Source organism: Pseudopipra pipra, chromosome 2, assembly GCF_036250125.1.
Source record: "Pseudopipra pipra isolate bDixPip1 chromosome 2, bDixPip1.hap1, whole genome shotgun sequence".
Classification (NCBI taxonomy): domain Eukaryota; kingdom Metazoa; phylum Chordata; class Aves; order Passeriformes; family Pipridae; genus Pseudopipra; species Pseudopipra pipra.
In genome coordinates, this window is record NC_087550.1 from 70,206,476 (window position 1) to 70,229,511 (window position 23,036).

Here is a 23,036-nt window from a genome sequence, read left to right on the forward strand (position 1 = left end):
TAAAGCAAGTACTTGAAGAAAAAGTGTATTTGTATACATTGAATACTCCCTGAAACGTATTTGCTTTTGTTAAGTCCTTCTTGAAACCAACGCCACAACAATATTACTTTTGGCACCTTCGGTTTTTTGATTAATCTCATTAAGAGGATGCTAACAACTCATTAAGAGGATGCTGACACTTAAGAATAAAAGATCAGGCACTGTTTTTTAACTCTTCTGTATTAAACACAAAATGACCTACAGGAAACAATTAAAAAACACTGCATGTTCTCAAGGAAGTATTATTAACCACAAATCTGTAAAACACCATGTCATCTAAATAGTTATAGAATTTAAACAGATTAGCAATCAAAATTAAAGACAATACTATTTCTGGATGCCACTGAAGTAGAGAAACTGGTTTTTCTTAAATATTATTGCTAAATGTCTCCATCTACATGCAACTTAATACTGCACTCTAGGAAAAAAAGTTTATGATACAATACACAGGCTGATAAACATAGGGGAAAATATTTGATTAGAAGTTAATTGCTAAAAAAGAAGAGGCAAACATACTTCCAGCTGTAGTTCTGTATATTTTCGTCTTAATTCAGTAACTTCCTCCCCAGCTTGCATCTTCTTGTATAAATCCAGTTCGGTATCTAGTAATTCTTTCTGCATCTAAGAAACCGTTATAGTAAATTATTAGTTCCACAGTTCACATTCGCTACTGAGGAAATAATTTTTCAATAAAAAGCTCTTGGCCGGTACGCTGATTTTCCACCTTCAAAAAGAAACCAAGCACAAGCTTAGGAGCCTTTGTGGCAAGATAAAACTTCCACGTGCAATAGCATACTCTGAGCTTTGTGATGTCAAACCTTTTAGACTACTACGCAAAGCCAAAGCCAACGGAATTTTTTCTAAACTGAAGATACAATAAGTAGAAAATGCAAGACATTATACGGTAATGATGATGAGATAAAAGGAATTCTACAAAAAAAAGAAAGGCAGTACAAGTATTAATGAATACAAAATCTATAATCAGTACTGAGAAAATGTATCTAAATTTACTGCAATTCCATAAAGCAAAAGCACAAATGGTAGTTCTGTTCAGACCACAGTAATAAAAACACAGTAAGTAATAAGACGTCTGCTAACAAAAAAAAATAGTCTCTGATGCAGTTGCCTTCCAGAATCTTAAAAAAATTATTAGAAAGTTCATAAAATATACATGAAACTGAAAGGTGCCTCTGAACCCCAATTTAGACATGTTCTTTGCAACCACTGAGGTGCAGGGAAAGACTTGAGGCAACCACGAAAATTTTATTAGAAGTTCTGTTCCAAACTGAAACTTTTTGTTTTGTTTTGTTTTGTTTCATTTTGTTTTTGTTTTTGTTTTTTTTAATGGAAGAAGCAGCACCCAAATGTTCCAGTGACATCACAAATAAAGGATAAAATTATAGATGACTGTGAAACAGTTTACATTTACACTCATTGTTTCAAAATCACAGCACGTAATATATTCAAAGGCTGGATGTCAAGAGATGAAGGTTTTGCAGCTGTGACAGTTGGAAAACAAGTATCACCACTGATAAAGAAGGATGGTTTTGTTTCTTTGTTTTTTCCTGGAAACTTTAAAAGAAAAAAAGCTGGATTATTCAACTGGCAACTTCAACCTCAAGCCCATTCAGCACCATTTTCTGATTATCTACAGCAACCACAGAAAAAGTCTTTTAACTCCTGTATAATAGTTTTCCAAGTTTTCAAAATTGGAATCAGTGCTTCTCTCAAATCCCACTGTGTTGCAATACATCAGTGACACGGCAAAACAAGCACTTCTGAAGTTTAATAATGACCAGCAGTTAGCACTCACAGAGCAGTCAGAGACACTGGTGTAATAAAGACTTTTGAGGGGTTTTTTTATTGCTCTTAACGAAGACTTCTTTTATAGAGCTGTGCCAGGTCTCAAGAAGAAAATACCTCCTTCAAGATACACCAAGAGGCAGCAAAGGTTTCTCACTCAAGGGGGAAGAGCATTTTGTAATCTGAATGAACTGGAAGAAGACAGAAATAGGTAAAGATAATGGCACAGTCACATGGGTCTCATCTTCCAAGCCTGCAGGGTCTTCTTCAGAGCTACCTAGCTTTTTCAAAGAAAATGAAAGAGAACCTAGAGCAAAGTCTTTTAGAAAACTGTCAAAGTTGTAAACTTTAACTGAAGGCTCTGTAAAATCTTCACTTTCACAGAAGTTAGATAGGACTCATTGTTTTCTCTATTTAAAATGTTAACAAAACAATGCTCACAGTTAATGCACAATATCCCTAAAATGAAAGGTGTCAATAAAATCAACTTTTTATACAATTTCTACTTCTATGAAGTGGGTTTGCTTAAAATGTTTCTTCATTTTCCATATTATGAAGAAAATAGAAAAGCAGCTCAAAAACTTCATTAAAACTGCAATTCAAAATTAGCATATTGCCTCACTTTTGCTTAGTAGGAACAAGAATCATGTAAGGAAGTGGTGGACCAGGTTACAAGCAAAGGGTGATGTGGGGAGAAGAGATCTCCAGATCAACAAAACTGGGCTGAAGGGGGACCACCTCAAACATACACATACCAATCCATATAAATGAGGGAGGGCCTACAGAACAGTATCACAGGGGGAAGATCTCCTTTCTTTTCTGGTAAATCAGTGCCTCTCTGAAGAGCTTAGACATTAATACACAAAATAGGTGAAACAAAGAGAAGGCACACAGAGAAGGTCTGTGTGCAGTTACAGGGCTACAGTCTCCTTGGGACTACTGAAACATCGTAGAAAAAGTGACCCAACTGGAGTGGTACAGTGGACAGACAGAGTCTCTTAAAAAGGATGAGTCAGGATGGCAAGAAGCAGGAGTTGCCCTTTATTAGAGAGTGCAGTATGAGTGCCCAGAGCTCTGCCTAGGGACAGACGATGAGCCAGCTGGAAGTTTATGAGTCAGGATTAAGACGGCAGACCAACGTGAGTGATGCTGCAGTGGCTGTGTACTACGCACTGTCTAATCAGGTAAAAGATGTAGATGAGGCCTTCTTCAGACAACTGGAAGAGGCCTCCTGTTTGAATATCCTGGGTCTGGGCATCTGCTGAAAAGGCGGGATGATTTTCAAGAATTGCATCCTCCAAGTTTCAGAGCATGTAGGAAATAAAGGCAGCAAGATGCCTGCCTGGATGAACAGTGAGATCCTATCAAAACTTAAATCCAAAAACAAGCTTGTACAAGAGCTGGAAGCAGGGAGAGTACAAAGGGAACATAAGAGAAATTGCCTGAGTGTGCAGGCATTGGTTTGGAAAGCCAAAGCCCACCCAGAGCTGTTTCTCACCCCCCTTGCCAGATTCAAGAAGAAGGGTTTCAGTACATCTCTCAGCAGCAAGACAAACACTGTGCTGTGAAAAATGTGGTCTGAGTGCTGAATGTTAAAGAGCACCTGGCAACAAAGGACACTAGAACAGAGGAGGTACTCGATACCTCCTACTCCTCAGTCTTTACTGGAATGATTTGATTCATCAATCCCATATCCTGAGACTGGAAAAGCCTGGCACAAGATTCATAGAATCATCAAGGTTGGGAAAGACCTTTAAGATCATCAAGTCCAACTGTCAATCCAGCACTACCTCTGTAACCCCTAAACCACTAAACCACGTCACCCAGCGCCAGATCCAGACAACGCTTAAACACTTCCAGGGATGGTGACTCCACCACCTCCCTGGGCAACCTATTCCAAATGCCTGACCACCCGAACAGTGAAAAATTTTTTTCTAATATCTAATCTGAATCTCCCTTGTCTCAGCTTAAGGCCAATTCCTCTTGTCCTCTCATTGCAGGAATAGGAGAAGAGACTGGCCCCCACCTCACCATGACCTCCTTTCAGGTAGTCGTAGAGAGCAATGAGGTCCTTCCCGAGCCTCCTCTTCTCAAAAATAAACAAAACTAGCTCCCTCAGCCATTCCTCATAAGACATGTTTTCTAGACCTTTCATGAGCCTTGCTGCCCTTTGCTGGACATGCTCCAGCATCTCCATGTGCTCTTTAAAGTGAGGGGGCCAGAACTGGACACAGCACTCGAGGTGTGGGCTCACCAGTGCCAAGTACAGTACTGCCCTAGTCCTGCTGGTCACACTATTCTTGATAAAAGCCACAATGCCATTGGCCTTCTTGGCCACCTGGGCACACTGCTGACTCATGTTCAGCTGACAGTTGACCAGCATCCCCAAGTCCTTCTCCACTGTTCAGCTTTCCAGCCACTCTGCCCCCAGCCTGTAGTGCTGTATGGGGTTGTTGTGGCCAAAGTGACCTGTCAAGGTCAAGTCAAGAAGACCTGCTGAAAGAAAACCAAGTTAGGAAACAAACTGTATATAAACAAAAACCTGGGACCCAGTGGGATGCAAATATTAAGTACTGAGGGAGCTTGGTGACAACCCCGCAAAGCCAGTCTCAGCTATCTCTGACAAATGATGACATTTGTCGGAGGTTCCTGGGTACTGAGAAAAAGTAAATATCATTTAGATCTTCAAGAAAGGCAAGAAGATCTGGGGAACTATGTGCTCACCACAATATCTGGGAAGATGAAGGAGCAAATAATCCTGGACTCCATTTCCAAGCATATTAAGAACAAGAAGGTGACTGGGGAAAGGGAAGGAGAAATCATACTTGACCTTAACAACCATCTACAGTGAGATGACTGGCTTGGTGGACAAAAAGCACAGAGTAGTCCAAGTTGTTATCCTGACTTCAGTAAAGATTCAGTTGAGTTTCAAAACAACATCCTCACAGCCAAAAGGATGAGGTGCTGACTAGACAGGTAAACAGTGAGATGAACTGAAAACCGGCTGAACTGCTGGCTTTGAAGGGTTCCGACCAGGGACAAAGTCCAGCTGAAGAACAATTGCTAGTGGTGTATCCCAACATTAACATCTTCATTAGTTACCTGGATGGTAAGACAGAGTGTGCTCTCAGCAAGTTTGTGGAAAATACAAAATCTGGATAAGCGGCTAGTACATCAGCTGGTTGTGTTTCCATTCAGAAGGATCTTGACCTGATGGAGAAATGGGGCAGGGGGAACCTCTTGCACCTCAACACAGAGAAATGTCAAGTCCTCCACCTGCTGAGGAATAACCCCAGCTACCAGTAGATTGGGGGCTGCCAAGATCAAGAGAATCTGAGGGGTCCTGGTAGCAGAAAAGAAGTTGAACATGAGCCAGGAATGTGTCCGTGTGGAAAAGAAGGCTGACAGCCTCCTGGGCTGCATTAGGAAGACCACCACCAGCAGGTTAAGGGAGGTGATCCTTCTCCTCTGCTCTGCAGTGGTGAGGCCACATATGGAGTGTAATGCCCAACTCTAGGCTCCTGAGCATGAAAGAGACACACTGGAGAGAGTGCAGAATAAGCCCACAAAGATGATTAAGGGGTTGGAGCATCCCCTGTATGAGCTAACAGAGGCTAACAGAGCTGCAATTGTTTAACTTCAGGAAGAGAAGGTGGGAGGGGGGAATCTTACCCATGTATATAAATACTTAGTATGGATGAGCAAAGACACCATCTAGACTCTTCATAGTGACACCTGGTGATGGAATAAAGCAACCCCCAGAGATCCCTACCAATCGTAACCATTTCGAACAATTTTGTGTTACCAAACTATTTTCTTGTACATTTCAGCTACTGGACCACTCTCAGCGTAAAATGATTGTGATGGGTTAAAATGTTGCATTGAAGTAAAGAATTTACCAAGATTTCATGATTCAACCTGCTTCTTCATTTCTATGGGCCTGGATTAATTTCCTTGCATGTAACAAAATCCACAAACAACTGTTATTCTTGGATCAAATGTATGAAGCACTGTTCACCACCAGCAGAAGAATATTTGTCAAAAACATGACACTTTTAACAATCAAATGTAGCTTTAAAAATATTGCCAATTTCTAGGACTTTTGTAGTTCAAATTCACTCTACTGACAGGTAACATCCTTCAGGCCTCCTAGAAATATTTTCTCACCTGACAATGTCCACACTCTCAGAGACATAAAAAAGTTCTCTCATCTCCAAAAAAACGAATAGTTTAATCTCATTATGGCAGTGCCTGAATTCTGAGATTATTACCTTCAGTTCCCTCTCTAAAACACAGCAGAATATTCCACTGCAGCTGACGTTGTTTTGAGAGGCATAAACCGATTTCCAAAAACTACAATCTATGCCCATTTTCAGGGCAAATATATGCTACTTCAACTTTTTCCTGACAAATTATATAAGAAGGTACAGTGATCATGTACACGTAATTTCAGTATTTCTTGTTGGTATTTCTTTTCAAAACTGTACATCATTGTAACTGATACTGCAGTTACTTCTAATGCCTATATTTCTACAAAAAATAAAGTAGTAGAAATACTGTTTCAAAGTGAAAACTAATAACTCATTTAAACTATATCTGGGCTGTAACATTACACCAGTTTTGTAAAACAGTATCCCAAACATCCCAAAAGAAGACTAAGCATTCTAAACATTTAAAAACTGAATGAAAAGGGCTAAAAAAGATTTTTTTTCTTAATGGGAAAATACACTGTACAAAAATTTGCTATTTTATTAGTATGCACTTCTTCACTTGATAAAGCAAGAAAGCTTGTGATATATTTAAAAGAACACTTCCGCAAAATGTTATTTCTCCAAGACTTGCTTAATTCTTAACCACGTTGCAATTTGTTCAGGAACAAATACTTCTACAAAAAGCAAAATACTGCATTTTAAAAAGGTAATATAATTGCATCTTTAAGCAATTGGGAAGCTGGTTACAAGTCATATATCAACAAGAACGATAATACAGGAAAAACTTTTCACATGTAAAACCCAAACATGGGCAGCTCTATCAGAAGAAAACTGAGCAGTATAATCCTCCTTCTAAAAAGGTTAATATATAGACAAATTTCACTGACATAAAAAGTCCCAGAAAATGATATATCAGTCCAGTACATTTTGTGTATTAAACCTGAGAAGATATTTGTGTAGCCTAACTATAATCCTTTTACAGTAGAAATACTATTTTCATAATTTCTATTCAAAATTTAAGAAAGCAATTGACCATACACAAAGAATTAAATAAGGCAAAAGAAAAATATCATAAGACTTTCGATTTTTTTTTTTTTTCATTTTCCAAATGATGCAGTATCTGTGTAACAAAAGATAAAGCTTTTAGAAACAGCATGGTTTCAAAATTAACTATGTTCCTTTAAACAGAAGGCAAAACCAATCTCACTTCAAAGAGGACTTGAAAATTAAACTGGTAATGGTTCTAAATATTGCTGATGTGATGGCATATTTTTATTCTGACACAAACAAGTCAACTCATCTTATTAAAAGCTGATCAAAACTTGAGTACCTGAGTCTTAGTTTTCATGCTTTTTAAAGGAGTCCCTCCTCCTGGTGATACACCTTTTAATTCATCCTTTAACTTGGTAATGCTATTAGTCAAAATTTCCAGTGTTTTCATGATTTCTGCTTTGTCTTCTGACTTCATGGCTTTATTCTTCTCCAGCTTTGAAATCAGCATCTGTCCAATTTAAAAAAAAAATCTTTTTACTCAGCAACTACTATTACAGATCTCTTTTCCAGTACTCATTACAACTAATAGGAAAACTGAACATTTCTTTTGTTGCGACCTACAAACTCAACATATAGGGCTTTTAGCAGCTTACATTAAAATCTTTGTCTGAATTTCTTATTTGTTTCCTAATGAACATCTGATATTTCCATTTCAATGAGACACATTTGAATTATTTCAAAATTTTTATTCAACTAACTGACATTTTGGCCTTTTTCCTCTTCCTAAGCCTAAGTGCAGCCATACATACTTTTCTACATCACCCTCTCCTGCTCTTGTCAAACAGAACTGAGGCTTTCCCTTCTCCCAACAAATATATGCACGTTGCACCCAAATTAGGCAATTTCAACTAAAATTGCACCTAAATTGCATAAGCTCGTAAGGTTTTTTAAAGTGAACTAACAAGACAAGTTAGATTAAAACTCTAAACTTAAAATAATGTTTAAAAATAATTAAAATAATGCCATTCTAAGAGAATGCTTATTTTATAGGCCTTTTTTTTAGTTTGTGTTTACAAAATCTGAAATATTTTGAAGTGAACTGAGATTATACAACTGAATTTCTGACTGTCTTTAATGCTAACGCTTTACCTTCTGTGTTTCAATGTGCTTCTCTAAGATTTCTTGCTTCTTTTTTCTCATCTCTTGTTGAAGTCGTAATGCCTCCTAGAAGCATAAAAAGATTACAGAACATTTCTAGACTTTGAAACATAACGCCAGAAGAATAACGTATTATACTTGGCAACTATACAGTAGTAACTTACAATAATAGGGAAAAAATAGTAACAGAAACTCAAGATACTAATAAGGCAGTATTTCCAATTATGTTTTGGAAAACAACATGTCACCAACTTACTGAAAGTTCTAATTATCCTTCTCAGTTAGATCTATGCTGGGGATATTTCACTATTGCTTACATACAAAGTAATACCTTACACAACTCCAATGAAAGATGAAAGGCAACGTATTACACTACCTCAAGACATACAGCATGCAAGAGTTTAAAGTGCAAGGACAATTATCTTGAAAGCAAATGTAAATCAAGTCCATCAATTAAAACACATTCTCCAAAACTCTTACAAGCAAAAAGAAAACACATTCTATTTTCTAAACACTTTTCTAAAGTGTTACCCAAAGAAAACCACCTCTTTTGCATCTGACTGCTTTAACTGGGAAGTGACAAATACTCAATCTGCCAACAACAGAACCTTGGCATTGCAATGGGCAACTCACAATGAACTGAAACCGATCAGGATGTGACATATTGCAGTTGGAATGAGAAGCAGGAGGAGATGCCGCCACTGCTGTGCTCAGCACCTACTAACGTTGCTTGTGAGAAAGCAATTGCTTCTTGCTCTCAAATACAGAATATGAAGAAGTCTTAAACAGCAGGATACTTGCAGAAAACCATTAAGAGCTTTGATATCAACATATTTAATGGAATGGAAGAGGAGAGGCAGAAGATGATGAACTGGAATCACTGCAAGTGGAATATCTTATACAAAGAGTGTAAACGCACAAAAGATGTAGAAAAAGAAATAGTAAAGTTTCTGTATGTCTACCCAAATACTGACAGATTCTGCTGCATGAAACGTTAGTTTTGCAATACAGCGTTTAAATAATTTTTCTGAAGGGAAAGGGAAGATATGACAAGGGGATGAATGCTAAGAAAAACTAGGGAGACAGAAGGAAAGGAAGGGAGTGAGTCCCACAAAATCATGTTTTTCCACAAGTACTAGTATATTATACCAGAAATTTCTGAAGGCAGGTAGGAGCACAAGACCAAGTGAAAAATGAGCCAATCACTTAGCACATCTTCAGTGTCTTCTCTCAAAAAACCTCTACAGCTGTTATGACAAGTCAATAATTTTATTAAAATTTTTCTCCCATTTTACAGGTATTTAGCATTTTAACTTGAAAGGTGAAGGCTCTAATTCTGAAAAACATGTGTTAGGGGACAAATATGAAATGAATTCCCAAAATTAGAACTGATTTTCTTTTAAATCTGGACCAATGCCATAACTGACATGCAACTAACAAACTGCTTGTTCAAAATATGTTAGATATGAATTATAGAAACTTACCAACAGACCAAAACCTTTAACAAGTGTATTGCTTTTAATACTTATGTTTGTATCTAACTTAGTATTGAACTCTCAATTTGTGGTTTAAAACCAGAAAGATAAACATTGTCCTATATTTAGTTTTTCTAACTGATAGAATAAATTTTCAGAATAAACCTGACAAACGAGATTTGCTGGGCTCTTTTGAAAGTTCTAAGCAAGCTAAACTACAACTGGACGACCTATTCAAGGTCTATTTTTTTGTTGCATTTCCTCTCTAACACAAATAAAAAAGAGGAAGTCTAGTATGTAAAAATAAAAATGGGTGCAGGAGAATTATAGCTTGGAAACAACAAAATGCAAAGTCATACAATTCTCAGTTCTCCCAAGTGAAGAAGCAATTTTGGTCACAAGTACAGAATACACTGAGAAGAGAGGCCAGTTCCAAAAAGGCTTAAGAGAGAAGAACAGTGACTACACTACACTCCCTTTCACTTAAAACAGACAATTCATACCTCAACATGGAGACTCTGATTCCAGGAAAAAGTGTTTCACATTTTGAATTTCTACAGTTTTAAACCTGCTTATGCTGCCTGAACATACACCGAAAAATAACAAAACAATGCTGAATTTTCTTGTCCTTTGAAGGAAAAAAAACATAGTGAATTTAAGCTTATGACTAGTTTCATCTATGCTCTTGAGATGAATATACATAGTGCTCTATCTCTAAGTCACAAGTTCCCAACCTAGGTCCATTTTATAAAGAAGCATATTTAATTTACCTGTTTTTTCTTCTGTGCTTCATTAGAGTCTAGCACGGAAGTGGAAACAACAGGCAAAGATTTCTGTGCTGCCTTCAAAGCAGCAGGGTTGTACACAGTTTTTGTCAAGCCAGTAGAAGTGGATAAAACCTATAGGAGGAAATCATTTTATTTTTTTGCCAGTGAATTTCAATCTTTTAAAAAACCCACATGAGTGCTGAAAAATATGTAAGCGTCTTTTCTTTTGTCTGTTTTGATGATATGGAATATAAAAATCTGGTGTAACAATTTGGAGTTGCTGAAGTTAAACAATTTTTGAAGAGGAAGCACAACATCAGATATGTAAGTTATAAACATCAGATTATGAATCCTCTCCATTGAGATTTCATATGTACTTCCAAGCTTCAAATACATAAAAATTTACGTATTTGACCATAATATAGGAAAGAGAAGATTGAGACTGTCACAAGAATAACTTGTTTTTCTTTTCTGTTTTGAAGTCTAAAATATAGTATTTCATGGCTGCATGAATTTTCCAAGCAAGAAGTCAACATCATTTTAGACAATAAGGTCCAAAGTAAATACAACATTTCCTTTTCATATGCAGTTTGTGGAAAGTAGAGCTTGCACAATTTTCAAGAAATAACTCAAGTGCAGGGAAGTCTTCAACATCATACAGCAAAGGAAGAGACTCCTATATCTCTCTGTTCTTTTTCCTACATTTGTAGTGAGGTATGAAATTTCTCCATGACTTACTGAGAAAATAGTTGCCTGCTTTACAATCTCTGTAAAGTATACTATGTACATCGCAACACCACCTGAAGATTTGGACTATTTTATTTTCTTAGCACATTCCTTAAAGAACATTTTGGCCATGCTAGTATTGAAAAATCCATGGCTAAGTCCTAGAGATAATATAGGCATGATCTTGTCCACCTTTTAGCAAAACACAGAAATTATGCAATTGGTATAGTTTCCACAAGTTTAAAAATATTTTCTATATATGTGGAAAATTAAAAGATGCATGCAGATTCTACTGGTCACCATGCACTCCATAAAATAGATACAATGCCCACCAACAGAAGAAAAAAAAGAGACAGCTGAGAAACAGAAAGACAGAGTAGACTAAGAGATCAGAAGAATTTACAACAAGAATGCTTCATATAAACCCTTTTCACTTCAGTGTGCTATTTATACTATTTCTTCCCACATTCAAGTGTTTTCTAGAGTAGGCATTGCAGAGAAAACAAAAGCAAAAAAAAAAAAAATCAATGCATGTTAAGGGGTATTATATAAGGTGGTATAAAACGCTCTAAGAAGGCCATTACAAAGATGAAGGATTTTTTCTAAACCTACTAAAGCACAGTAAAGTATGCATGTCCCAATCATACAGTTTCTATTACGAAGTAGCTTTAGGACAGGCTACATCACAAACAAACAAAAGGAAGCAAAGACAAAAATACTGACGCACTCCTTTTGCCCTGAACTGTCTTCATGGCAGAGTGAACCATATTTCACCATCTCTTTTAATATAAGGAGAGATGTCACAACAGATGTACTTGCATCAACTAACACAGACAAGTAAAAAGAAAGACTAATGTCTTCTAAATCTCTTAATACTATTCAAGAGAAAGAACAGTGTGAATCTCTTCACAAGTTCACGAATTTTAAGTCCCTATACAGATCCTAAAAGGCATCACATTATCTCCTTTTCCTCCTGTTCTTTGGGAAGCATAGTTACCTCCTTTCTTACTAGAAAGTTCTTGTTAAACCCTGCATTCCATCAGAAACAAAAAACGATCTAGGACATGACATCTATGTTTTCTGACAGCTGTAAATAATTTAATTTCTAATGGTTGTAGAATGTAATCACTGCAAACTAACCAAGTTATTTCCTTGCAAAGGAACAGTAGTAGGTAAACCCAGGTCAATTCAAGCTTCAGAACCCTACTAAAAATGTCAAAGGAAACTGTTGTTTTACAACCAATCCAGTTACAGCCCAGCAGTTCATCAAAATCTATGAGCTCATCAAAATATTATAAGACAACAAAATACTGCAAGACAACAAAGCATAAAACCATTCCAGCATGAATTTACTCTTTGTAGAAAAGTGTTTTCAGGATAACTCAAATCTTATAGAATGCGAAAAAAAAAAGAAGTATTTCCACTCAAACTGCAAAGTGAAGCAGACCTCCTATTTCTAAAGTTAGCATATAGTATGTATGTAAAATGTAGGTCAGGAATACACAGCAAGGTATTTATCTGCAACTAATTTTGGGCGACAAGAATGGAACTAATCAAACCAACAACGAAATGCAGGCAAGAAGCCTAGATCACTGTATTTAGGCAGACTGCTCGGCTTGAAATGAATCAAAGAGACCTCCTCTAACATTACAACTCAACTTTTAAGTATTGCTACCTTAGTAGCTAAGTACAGCATAGTATCTCTGGAGTGAATTTTACTCGTTAGATTACACTTAATCTTATCAACTACCGTTCTGAAAAGGGGTGGGGGATGTGTGTAGGGGTAAATGCAGCAGATGCTTCATTTATTTCAGGTCAAGGCAACTCCCAATAGAAAAGATATGTACCTAGGCAGAGGAATCCTTTTACAGAGTAAGACTTGCTGTCCTTCTACTACAACTCTTCTCAAATGAATGTTATAAACACTGTGGAAGCCCGTCCCCTAAAGTGCTAAACAGATCTGGAAATAAGCATTAAAAAACTTTGCTACTAAAGTAAACGTGTCCACAACTTTGTATTCTGAAAATTGGAACCACTGGGCAAAATAAGTAACTCATAAGCACAACTCAGGCACACCTTTCCCACTTTATCTCTCTTTGTCCTTTCTATACTGATAAATTTCCACTTTTATCTTTTCACAAGTACTGCAAATTGTAAAACCAAATAAGAGGATAAATGTTTACAGCATCACCTTTTAAGGGGCACAGAAGTCCAGAAACATTTTTATAGAACTGCTTTCTATAGTTTCATATATAGTGTCAAAATTTATTTATTTTTAAAATTTATTTCTGTATACTTCTAAACAACTCAGGACTATGGAACATATCTAGTTATTTTCATGACTGAATAAAAGGAACCTACTATATTAAAACAAAACCCACAGAATAGCTGTTTCTGTCCTAGCATGTTTTCTTCTTCTTATAATCATTTAGCTATCCACTGAGCTCTGATATATTATACTTCCTAAAACTAATCTTGAACAAATGAACTTATTCATAGTTATGAAACAAACTTAATATTGACACAATAAAAAAAATTAATTCTACTGAAATTAAATATGAGAGAATATGAGACATTCTCTTACCTTTTCAGTTGTTGGAGTAACTGGCTTTGACACAAAACCCAGTCTATCCTTCACAGATAATTTAGTCACATTCTAAGAAAACAAAGCAAAATTATAGTTCAAATGTACTTTACTTTAAGAATATTTTACTGTTTCCTTTGTAACTACAAATATTAGCAATTTAGAAAAAAAATTTAACTAATAAAACCACAGACTTTTAAGCAACAATACAAGAAAAATATTTAAGCAGTTGATAAAATTTATTTTAGATATTTGATTTTGCAGTTAACAGAAGTCTACAGATTGGATAAGACAAAGATAAAGCCAAATTTGGAATCAAAGATTATACTACATATTGTTTGCAAGAAGTCAAAAACGTGCCAGCTAGAAGAGGATTATCTGCATGGGCTCTTTTAAATACACTACAGTTCTTGTATTTTATAACCTGCTATTTGCAGGCACCAACTGCAGAAATCTGTTGTTTGAATTCAAACTACAAATGTGTTCTGAAATGTGGTGGTCTTACTTTCCAGAAGTAAAACTACAGTAGTGGCACAATGCTAATAATGAAATATTTCTAACAGAATAAAAAATTAAAGGTTATTTCTAATGGGACTGACATGTCAGAGTCTGTCATTATTCGCACTGATATTGCAACTACATTCTTCCTTGTATTAGGGTTGATGTACAAATTCTGAAAACATTTCTAGATGGTGACCATCGGTCTCTAATGGTTTTAGCTGCTTAACAGATAAAATATATAAAAAAAAAAAGAAGACAGCTTTTAGTTCTTTGGATAGAATTTGAAATCTGAAACGAGCAATTAAACACAACAATACTGAAATATATTCAGAGCCTTTCAGTTTTTCAATACAGCAAAAAGCTAATATACTTAAAAATTAAGTACCGTGCTCAAGTAAAAAAGCCAAGTATCATGCACTGAGGAAAACTTTAATATGAAAACACCATTCATAATACAATTAGATGCACTTAGAAGTAGTAAATGTGTACTTGCACTATGAGAGTAACTGTAACTGATACATTCATACACTATGGAACCTATCACAGAAAGAAAAACAGGCAACTGAATTTCTTACTATAATACGCACCTGAGTGACTTCTGTATTGGCACTCTGTGCTTCTGCAGGTTCAATATTACTTGCAGGTACCGGACCCAGTCGCTCCTTCACCGATTGCTTCACTACTGGTAAAGTAGGTTGCTGAACTAAGGGTTGTATTACCTGTAACACCAACCCCGGCCCCAAGAAAGCACATCACCATATTAACAACAAAAGACTGCTACATTTATCATTCAATAAGTACACAATGAAATTACTGCAACGGCATTTACATTTACACGTCTTCCTTTCTATCATTCAATGGCTTTTTCACCTCATAGGAAAAATAAAAGCTTCATGAGATTTATTATGTTATACTGAATATCTGTGTAGCACAAACAGCCATAACATCTATTTTGCACTTGCAGCTCACAAAGGTGATGAAACAACTCTGATTTATCACATCTACTCAGACTAACTTAGATCCTACTTGTTAGGACTGACTAAAAAGTAAGAAGCAGTCTTCTGATTCCTCTTACAACTCTCTTATCATCAACCATTTAGTTATGAAAAGGCAGAATACAAACTTGTATTACAAAGCCTCCCACTTTTTACAGTGATGTATCACTTTTCATCTCCTATGTGTTTAATGTGGACAAAATAGAAAAAAAAAAGGATATAGAAACATGCAGTCACAGGAAAAAGAAAAGCAGCTAATCTTTGAACCTTCCATGGATATACTCTGACAGCTAACACTTTTCCTTTTTTTTTTTTTTTGACAAAAACATTAAACACTTAAGACTGAAAAAATATGCTTCCAAGCAAACTTATTGTCATATTTATGACCCTCAGGAGGTCACCTAATCCATTTCTCCACTGTAGGGCAAAGTCAGTTATGCCACTACTGTCAGTATCTATCTATCTAGTTCTTACAGATTTCTGATGAAAGAGGTCCTGTCACCTCTTTAGGCAAAAGCGTTTCAGTATCCTTTGGCATTAGAAAATGTTTTTTTAATATCTAACCTAAATCTCTTTGTGCTGCCTTTTAAGTCCAGAATTTCCTGTTTTATCTACTTCAGATGAGGAGACTACATTATTTCAGCTTCTTGGCAGAAGCCTTTTATTTGATGATTTATTATGGTTGACTCCCATCATCTTTATCTAAGTAGTTCCACTCTTTCAGAAATTCTACAATAAATATTTTCGAAAGTACTCCTGCTGATGAAATAGCAGTGCTCAAGCAATTGTGCTGGACCATATACTACTGAAGGGACAACTTAAAAGCCAACTGACTTTACACTGAAGAAAATTCAAAAGCCTGTCTTTGGTACCTGACAGACAAAATCTGGTTGAAACCATTATAAATACAGGTGAAATTAATTAAGAAAAAAATCTTGAAAAAATTCAAATACTTATAGTATGTGAAGAATTGTAAGAAGAGTTTTCATACTACTTGTAGGTATGACACCAGATATTAATTTCAATGAAAAGAGAAGTAAATATTCATGCTCCTGAAAGGCTTATGAAGTAAAAATACCTCTTTACTGATTCAACAATTTGATAACTGTTACATTTTGGGGTAGAAGCACTGCACTTAGAACTTTAATTTCCTGTAACAAGTTTTTCTTGTCTCTGTGTGCCTTCTATTGCCGATAACAGACTTCAAACTGTAGTCTGTTGACCCATGCTGAATGGTTCTTCTTTGTGAGGCAGGAACACTTCCCTGCTACTACGGAGAAATTATTTTCAAACCATCAAGGTTAACTGGCTAAAGGTGGTGTGCTGGGAAGCTAGTAACACCACTAAAAGTGATGGCACTATTTAAAATAACAAATATATAAATCAGATATTTGTTTGGAAATACATAGTTAATAGTCCAAGCTGGATAGCATAATCAGCAAATAAGATGACAGCATAGTCCAAGCTATCCTTTGAGCAAGAGGGAATATCTGTAGGAATGCAAACGACATACTGCACTGCCCTCTTCTGGCTGAGGAGATGGAAATCAAGCTCAGAAAATACCATTTTGAGTAGTAAGCAGCTTTTTTGACCAAGTATCAAGGATATTTATAAAATCTAAACAATGATAACCTGACAGCGAGACAGGTGTCATTAAAACTGCATTTTTTTAGGTAGACATCAGGGCACTTATTACAAAAGGAGAGAAAGGAAACTTAAAATGCTGTACAGCAGGACTGCTATGGAAAATTGGGTCACCAATTCTGAATGATGACATACACCATCAAGAGAAAGAGGGAATTCTCGACTTAGAGCAGCAACTGAAAGAATCCTCTAACAACTCATTCATACATTATATCAGCATACATAAATAAGTGAACATTTCTTATATAGAGCCTGCCTCATATTTTAAAAATGCAGAATGTGTTGTTCCACACTGACAGCAAATCCAATAAAGCAGGATACTCAAGTATTTCCAAAGACTTGCTACACTGGATACCGACAAGACTCTCATGCAACAACCTACACAGCCTGGGAGAACCCGAGGTTCCTCTTCTGTTTGAGTAGAGCCACTATCCCTGCTGACAAATCTGATTTGGCTTGCTACAGGTTACGAATCTACACTTCACAACAGTAACTGCTGTTGTATTTTTTAAAGTGTTCCCAACGCTACTACAAACATGACAACTACCAATAAGTGTTCCACTGTGATTCAACCAAAAAATGTAGAATAGAGTATTTCAGTCGGAAGGAACCTGCAATGATCATCTAGTCCAACTGTCTGGTCACTTCCAGTGGTTGACCAAAAGTTAAAGCAGGTTGCTGTCTGGCACTGTCCAAATACCTCTTAAATTGCTGACAGGCTTAGGGCTATCAGCCACCTCTCTGGGAAGCCTGTTCCCCTGGCTGATCACTCTCTCGGCAAAGACGTGCTTCCTCATGTCCAGTGTGGACCTCCTCTGATAGATCTTCAATCCATTCCCACACATTCTGTCACTGTATATCAGGGAGATCAGCAACTACCTCCCTACTTAAAAATATCCCTGGTCCACTCCCACAGAATTAGTCTCTTTATGAAAAAGAGTAAAAAATAGCACCTTTTGGAGGAAAAAGGATATCATCTTCCAAGAGAAGATATGTAACTTTCTTACGCTCACCAAAAGAAATAAAAAAGTCTATACTAATTAAAGCAAAATAGATGTTATTCAGCAGAAAGATGCATCAAATCTTGCTTCACATCAGACAACAACAAAGTGAAATTCTCCATAAGTCACCAAAGGCTTTCTTTAAATGCCTTTGGTCTTATCTTGCTAATCAACCTTGCATACGAGGTCAAAGAATCTACAATTAAAGAATAACATTTGGAAATGAATTACATGAAGTAGTCATTATTTCAAAAGGACTTAGTTTACTTGATATAAATATTTTTTAAAAAGTTTAGAATATTCTTTTTTACATAATATTCTACATAGAACAGACTTAGATCCTCCACCTTCTGTGTGGTAGTTTGGATTTGCGGTACACTGCCTTCTCGATGCCAATAAACTTTTATAAAACGATTATTTAATACTGCTTCTGTACTTGATATAGCTTTCTTTGCTTCCTCATGTGTGGCAAACTGAATAAGGGCACCTTCTGGATCACCTTGATATGCAACCTAAAATTTAAAACAGAAGAACAAAACTTACCATATGTAGGATTTTCATTTGTGTCTAGATTATCATAAAATCATTAGTTTCTAAACTTAGAAGCTTACAATTTAAGCCCAATACAGGCCATTAGATAAATACTTCCCATTCATGATTCTGTTTGAAAAGTCTGGTGTCAAAAGCCACCTTGACATTACGTTAACAAACTTTAGGAACAGTTAAAAAAACCAAACAAAGTAAAGCAAACCCAAACAGTCAACCAGTATCTCTAATTGCAAATATAAGTAGTTTGAAAGACAAAAGGAAGCATCCCTGAAGTAAAGAAAATTGCTACAAAAAATATAGGAGTCAGTTAGTAAAAATGTCCTACCTACTGTCAGAGCTAGACAGCAAAGTTCATTTTGGTTTGCCTCCTTTGACCATTAGCACATTATTTTAGCTTCTAAGGCCAAGATTATACCCTTTGCAGAAGAGCAGAGCTTGTAATATCTTCATGCATATCTTGGCTCTCTATACACATCTACAACACTATTTTACCTGCCTTACTGAATAATACTCCTGCTAATACACCCACATATTTAGGTAAATCTACAGAAAGGCTTAAGAAATATTTAGCAGCAAGTAAGTGGGATTTAATATCCCTCAGTGTTCGGACAGGAATAGAAGGTTTACTCTGTACTGTATCAGTACACACAAAACCATTCTTCCTTCCAGCTCTCACTGCAAACAGGAAAGCATACAGAAAAACACAAGCTACCATCTGAAACTTGTTGATAATGAAGCACAGCAGAAGATCAGACTGAGTAGCTTAGAGACTGGGTATGAAATACTGGCATTACACATGCAGCCAGCAATATGTAACATCAGCCTAAGTTAGGCCCTAGTTTTTTCATCTCTTTCCTATCTTTCTTTAATTATTTGCTTATTTCTGTGGGTGACTCCAATAAACCACAAAGTACTTATAAAGGAAAAACCATCATTACTATGGGACTAGAAAGCAATTGTATCACAGGGACTGCTTTCTGGAGGAGAAATAAAGGTTTTCCATATTTACAGAGGGTTTACAATATCGGAGTCAAACTTGAGAAAATGGGTCAAGAAAAAACAATGCAGTCAATTTTCAATGTTTTAAACAATGCATCTTAAAAGTCTTATCTGTGAGAAACACAGCTGTTCGAAATAATTTCTGCTTCTTCAATGGCAATTCCATTAAAAACAATGAGATCATCTTTAGGAAACAAGTTAGGAAAATAATGAAAACTTTTAGGGAACCAGGAAAAAAACAACTGGCATTCTCCTTTTAGCAGCTACTGCTATCTTTAAATCAAAACATACTGCTTTCTCTTTGTTGACTCTTACCTGCAGGTTGACTAAGTTTCCAAACTTACTGAAGTGTTCGTTAAGTTTGCTGATATTGTTAAGTTCTGGGGGAACTTTTCTCAATTCAAGCTTTGTATTTTCATTTCCAAACTGTACTTTCTTCTGAAAACCTGGACTATTTGTTCTGTTAAAATTTTGCCTGCAACAAATAAAAATCAAGCCAGAAATCCATAGCAAGCTAGCAAACACGTGTTAAATTGTATACACTTACACAGGAGTACATGTGTATGAACCACAAAGATCTGCAGACTTAAAAAACATGCAATTTTAGAAAAGTGTAGAAGAGTACAGCACATAGGCCCATACACCTGCTGTCTTCCCCATTGATATTCTCAGCATAGCTCAGCACATAAATCTGAGAGATAATTCACATTTATTTGCTCGTGTCAGTAATTCTTGACTTCCACATTGCTTCTCTCCAAAAACTATTTCTTAACTATTCCATGAAATCTCCCCACTACCATTTCAAATAACTATTACTTCAAGGCTCTCCTCAGTCCCAACAATCTCTTAAAAACTCTTCCAAACTTCTGCCCCGTCAGGTGACACCTGGTCACTAAGCACTGCACCTTGTGTTTTTTCTCAGTAACATACCTGGCAATTCAAACCAAAATAGCAATGATAAAATTCACATTTCACAACTAAAATCAGTCATGTCTAACTGCAGCTTTCCTGTTTCTTAGATCATTACAGCTTTCAAGGAGAGATCTTAGTATAACCCAAAGCAACTTCATCTATCTGTATACAGCCTTTGAGAGAAGAGAGTCAAATACAGATCACACTACAGTGTGATTTATTTTAGTACTATCAACATACTCACAGTTTAACTTGCTTGCCATTTATAGAGATATACATATGTTTCAGATTACAGTAGAGGTTCACAAAATTTCAACTATTAAGCCAACCTTGTGTTAATGATCACTCACTTGTCAAACCAAGTCTTCTTTGCAGGAATTCCACCATCCCCTGCACCAATTGTTCTTTTCCTGGATTCAGCATCTACCACTATTCTCATACTACTTTTATTAGGAGGTTTTTCTGTAAATAGATGAGAAGATTTTACTCTTTTTTTGTATTTTCTGTGTATTTAATTGCAAAAAAGTATTCTGCTCACATTGAATTTGCACTGAAAAGCACAACTGTTCATTTTGAAATTACTATGATCCTTGTTCTAACTGAATCAAATCTTCGTCACCGACTTTTTTTCTTAACTATCAACAGATCCTGTGACAGATCCAAATAGCTAATAGCACTCATTTTGTCACAGTAACATCCCACATAAGGAAAACAAAAGAGGTGTGACAGAAGGCATCTGCCTCAAGATGACTGCACTCTGATTCACAATGATTCACAAGGTCCCATGCAATACTCTGAGGCTCACACCACTTCTGCTAACACCTCCATTCTACTATTAGATGGCACACACAAAAACAGTCATGATAGGAAATGCACAGTACTCTGGGGCATAAGACCTAGGAGCAAGATTTATGGATGGAGTGGGAAAGGAGTCACTTTTGCTGAAGAACAGGAATCACACTGGGGGACTCCTCACTGAAAATACACCAACAGAAACATAGTAAGATTAAACAGAAATACATACAAATGCAAATAAAAACCACATTAAAAATGGTTTTATCCCTCTTCCTTTCCCATTCTGCATGCTGCTGCTTCTTCACAGGGCCACAGGAACTGTGAGGTTAAGATTATTCATGCATAAAACTGTCTGCTACCACATAAAAAACTCCTTCCTCTCTGCAGCAAAAATCACATTAAGATTCTGTTACAGAAACCTTAACATTTTCTGTACAAAAGATATACAAAGTGACTAGTTATTACAGCTCAGTGTAAACTGTGCAATACTCTAGCAAGAGATTTAATTTTACCTGTAAAAATGCACACACAAAGCAACTATAAACATACTTCCCTATTCAATTAAATGTCTCAACTCCAGAAGATTTTTTAAAAAATGCAATGTTTTCCAGTATTACATTCTCTGAAAACTCCCTTGATCTTCTTTAATATAAGGAAACCAGCTAAACTAAGTAACTATAGCTTTAAGAGCATACCTCTGGGTGGTAGATCCATATCACCTGATGTGAGTCCTATCAAATTTGGTCTTTGGGCATGTACTCTATGTCTATACATAGGTCTTGAAGTATTTGTTATACTTGGAGCCTCTGGATTATAGCCATCTGTGTCATACGTTTCTGGTAACAAAGAAATTGTCTAATTAAAATAAATTGCAGTTAAAACCCCTAAGGTTTCAAATATAATATTTCATTTAATTACAAGATACAATTACAATAAAAAGCTGTATAACTACTATCATAAAAAACTGTCGTGCCAAGTTTTCTGCTTAAACACAATGAAAATACTACTCTACAGTCAAGATTCACATTTTATATGTAAATTTTACTTTCATCCTTAACTAAGTCTGAAAAAAAGAACGTTAAGTTACTGTCACAGTTTAAACAACACAAACTTATTCTTCCAAACTATATAATCTCTATAAAGTACAGTATAATATGAATCAATGTTATTCTATTTAGCAAACCTTGTGGGCAAAGCCTCAGTACTACACCTGCTGTAAAAAGAGAGGGTGGAGCAGGAGGCGGCTGGTGATGAATACCCGTTGTAACAACAGTAGGAACTGAGCTAGTTGCTGAGTTTGGGGGGGCATCCATGCCAGCAGGCTGTAAGGGTGGAAGTGGAGGGGGTGGTCCTGTGAAAAACAAAGGAAAACACTGCATTCATTTACTATCCACTACACTTTCACTACACTCAAGTGTAATGTTTTTAAGGCTATTTAAGAAAAAAGGGCACAAGTGCAGACATGATGCTGTACCAGAAATTCACAAGAAACCACTCCCAACAGCAAATGACTCGGAACTTGGATTACAGAGAAAAGCATTTGAATTGTTTAACATTTCTCCAAACATCTTCTTTCTACAAGCAAAATTGAATTGCTAACCCAGTATTTAGCTTTACCAATAGAAGAATTTTAAAGCTCTATAAAACTTGTCAAAGAAACAATTCTTATTTTTAATATAAAATCAATATTTTTAATATAACAAAAATAATCAATAACTGACTTGATTGCAATTATTCTTCCAAACACCCAAAAAAGAAACCTTCAGCTCTGGTGGAACTCTTCTTTAAATGGAGGGACTTTTTTTGTTTGGTTGGTTTGACTTTTTTGACAACAGGGAATGCAATACTTTCAAAGCTAAGTAGTCAAGCCTGACCTTCAGTTTA

The 23,036-nt window shown here is 36.1% G+C and overlaps 1 protein-coding gene across 3 annotated transcripts in view; it reads right to left on the reverse strand.

Moving 5' to 3' along the window:
* RBM26 (RNA binding motif protein 26) overlaps window positions 1–23,036 on the reverse strand; it is a 55,330-nt gene that overhangs the window by 12,135 nt on the left and 20,159 nt on the right. The window contains exons 8-18 of one of the 3 annotated variants that reach the window (XM_064645972.1): window positions 22,363–22,503; window positions 21,848–21,988; window positions 20,708–20,819; window positions 19,761–19,920; window positions 18,245–18,409; window positions 14,845–14,976; window positions 13,757–13,828; window positions 10,450–10,578; window positions 8,196–8,270; window positions 7,384–7,554; window positions 556–660 (exon numbers count right to left, since the gene is read on the reverse strand). In XM_064645972.1, the coding sequence (XP_064502042.1) occupies window positions 556–660; window positions 7,384–7,554; window positions 8,196–8,270; window positions 10,450–10,578; window positions 13,757–13,828; window positions 14,845–14,976; window positions 18,245–18,409; window positions 19,761–19,920; window positions 20,708–20,819; window positions 21,848–21,988; window positions 22,363–22,503 (1,403 nt within the window). Of the gene's footprint in view, window positions 1–555; window positions 661–7,383; window positions 7,555–8,195; window positions 8,271–10,449; window positions 10,579–13,756; window positions 13,829–14,844; window positions 14,977–18,244; window positions 18,410–19,760; window positions 19,921–20,707; window positions 20,820–21,847; window positions 21,989–22,335; window positions 22,504–23,036 lie in introns of all 3 variants that reach the window. The other 2 variants (XM_064645971.1, XM_064645973.1) reach the window with 2 other exon arrangements.